The sequence below is a fragment of the Nannospalax galili genome, unplaced genomic scaffold (genome assembly GCF_000622305.1).
Source record: "Nannospalax galili isolate Female #2095 unplaced genomic scaffold, S.galili_v1.0 scaffold633, whole genome shotgun sequence".
Classification (NCBI taxonomy): Eukaryota; Metazoa; Chordata; class Mammalia; order Rodentia; family Spalacidae; genus Nannospalax; species Nannospalax galili.
Window position 1 is genome coordinate 6,665,552 of NW_008336075.1, and position 909 is coordinate 6,666,460.

General features: G+C 69.6%; 1 protein-coding gene across 1 annotated transcript in view; it reads right to left on the reverse strand.

Moving 5' to 3' along the window:
* The window catches only part of Inhbb (inhibin subunit beta B), a gene marked incomplete at its 5' end in the record, with an annotated part of 5,524 nt that extends 4,616 nt beyond the window's left edge, over positions 1-908 (reverse strand). The window contains one exon of the mRNA XM_008830878.2: positions 464-908. Within this exon, the coding sequence (XP_008829100.1) occupies positions 464-908 (445 nt within the window). The remainder of the gene's footprint in view (positions 1-463) is intronic.
* Between the last annotated feature and the right edge of the window lies 1 nt (position 909).

The window sequence follows — 909 nt, forward strand, 5'->3', positions numbered from 1 at the left end:
CTCTCTCTCTCTCTCTCTCTCTCTCTCTCTCTCCTCGGCCCACGTATATCAACAAGCACACACATCTCCATCCACACTGCTAAGCCTACACTCCGATCGTGGGAAACAAAAACATTAAGCAATCACCGAGCAAGTGCCCGCAGAGCCAGGGCTGCGCGCATCTGCCGGGAGGGGGACGCGCGCCCAGAGGCGCTGGGGCCCCCCGATTCCCGTGAGCAGGGGTGGAGGGCAGGGTGCTCCTCTGAGGCTCAGGGATAGGGGAGCAAGGAGGGGTCTGTGGTTTAAGGGAAGAGGACTGCCACCCAGGGGAGCGCGCGAGGCCTCCACAGAACGTCCCAGCCGGGAGTCTAGATGCCCAGGGGCGTGCGAGCTGCAGAGGCTGCGAAGGCAGCGGGAGCTGCCAAGGAGAGGGAGGGAGGGAGAGATCCTGGGCCGCCGCTGGCCTCCCGGAGGCCGGACCCACCTGTCTCCGCAAAGCTGATGATCTCGGAGACGCGCTCCTGGCCGTCGGCGCCCGGGCTGGCGTGGCCGTCGAGGTGCGGAATCTCCACGCGGCCGTCCTCGCGCACCTTGCCTGCGTGCAGCTTGCGCAGGGCGGTGACCATGGCGGCCTTGGGCACAGCGTGCGTGATGTTGGGCCGGCCCCGCAACTGCAGGCGGTTCAAGATGTGTCTCTTCACCGCCTCCAGGAAGTCTCCGTCCACCCGGCCCAGCTCCTCCGGCCGCCGGAAGCCGCCGCCACCGCCGCCGCACGACGTACAGGTGTCCTGCGAACCACCCGGAGCTCCGGGCGGCGGGGGTGGTGGCGGCGCGTCGGGCGACGGCGGGGGCGTGGGGGAGCCCCAGGCCTCGGGTCCCAGCCAGCCCGCCGCCAGGAGCAGTAGGCAGGCGGCCCCCAGCGCCCGACCG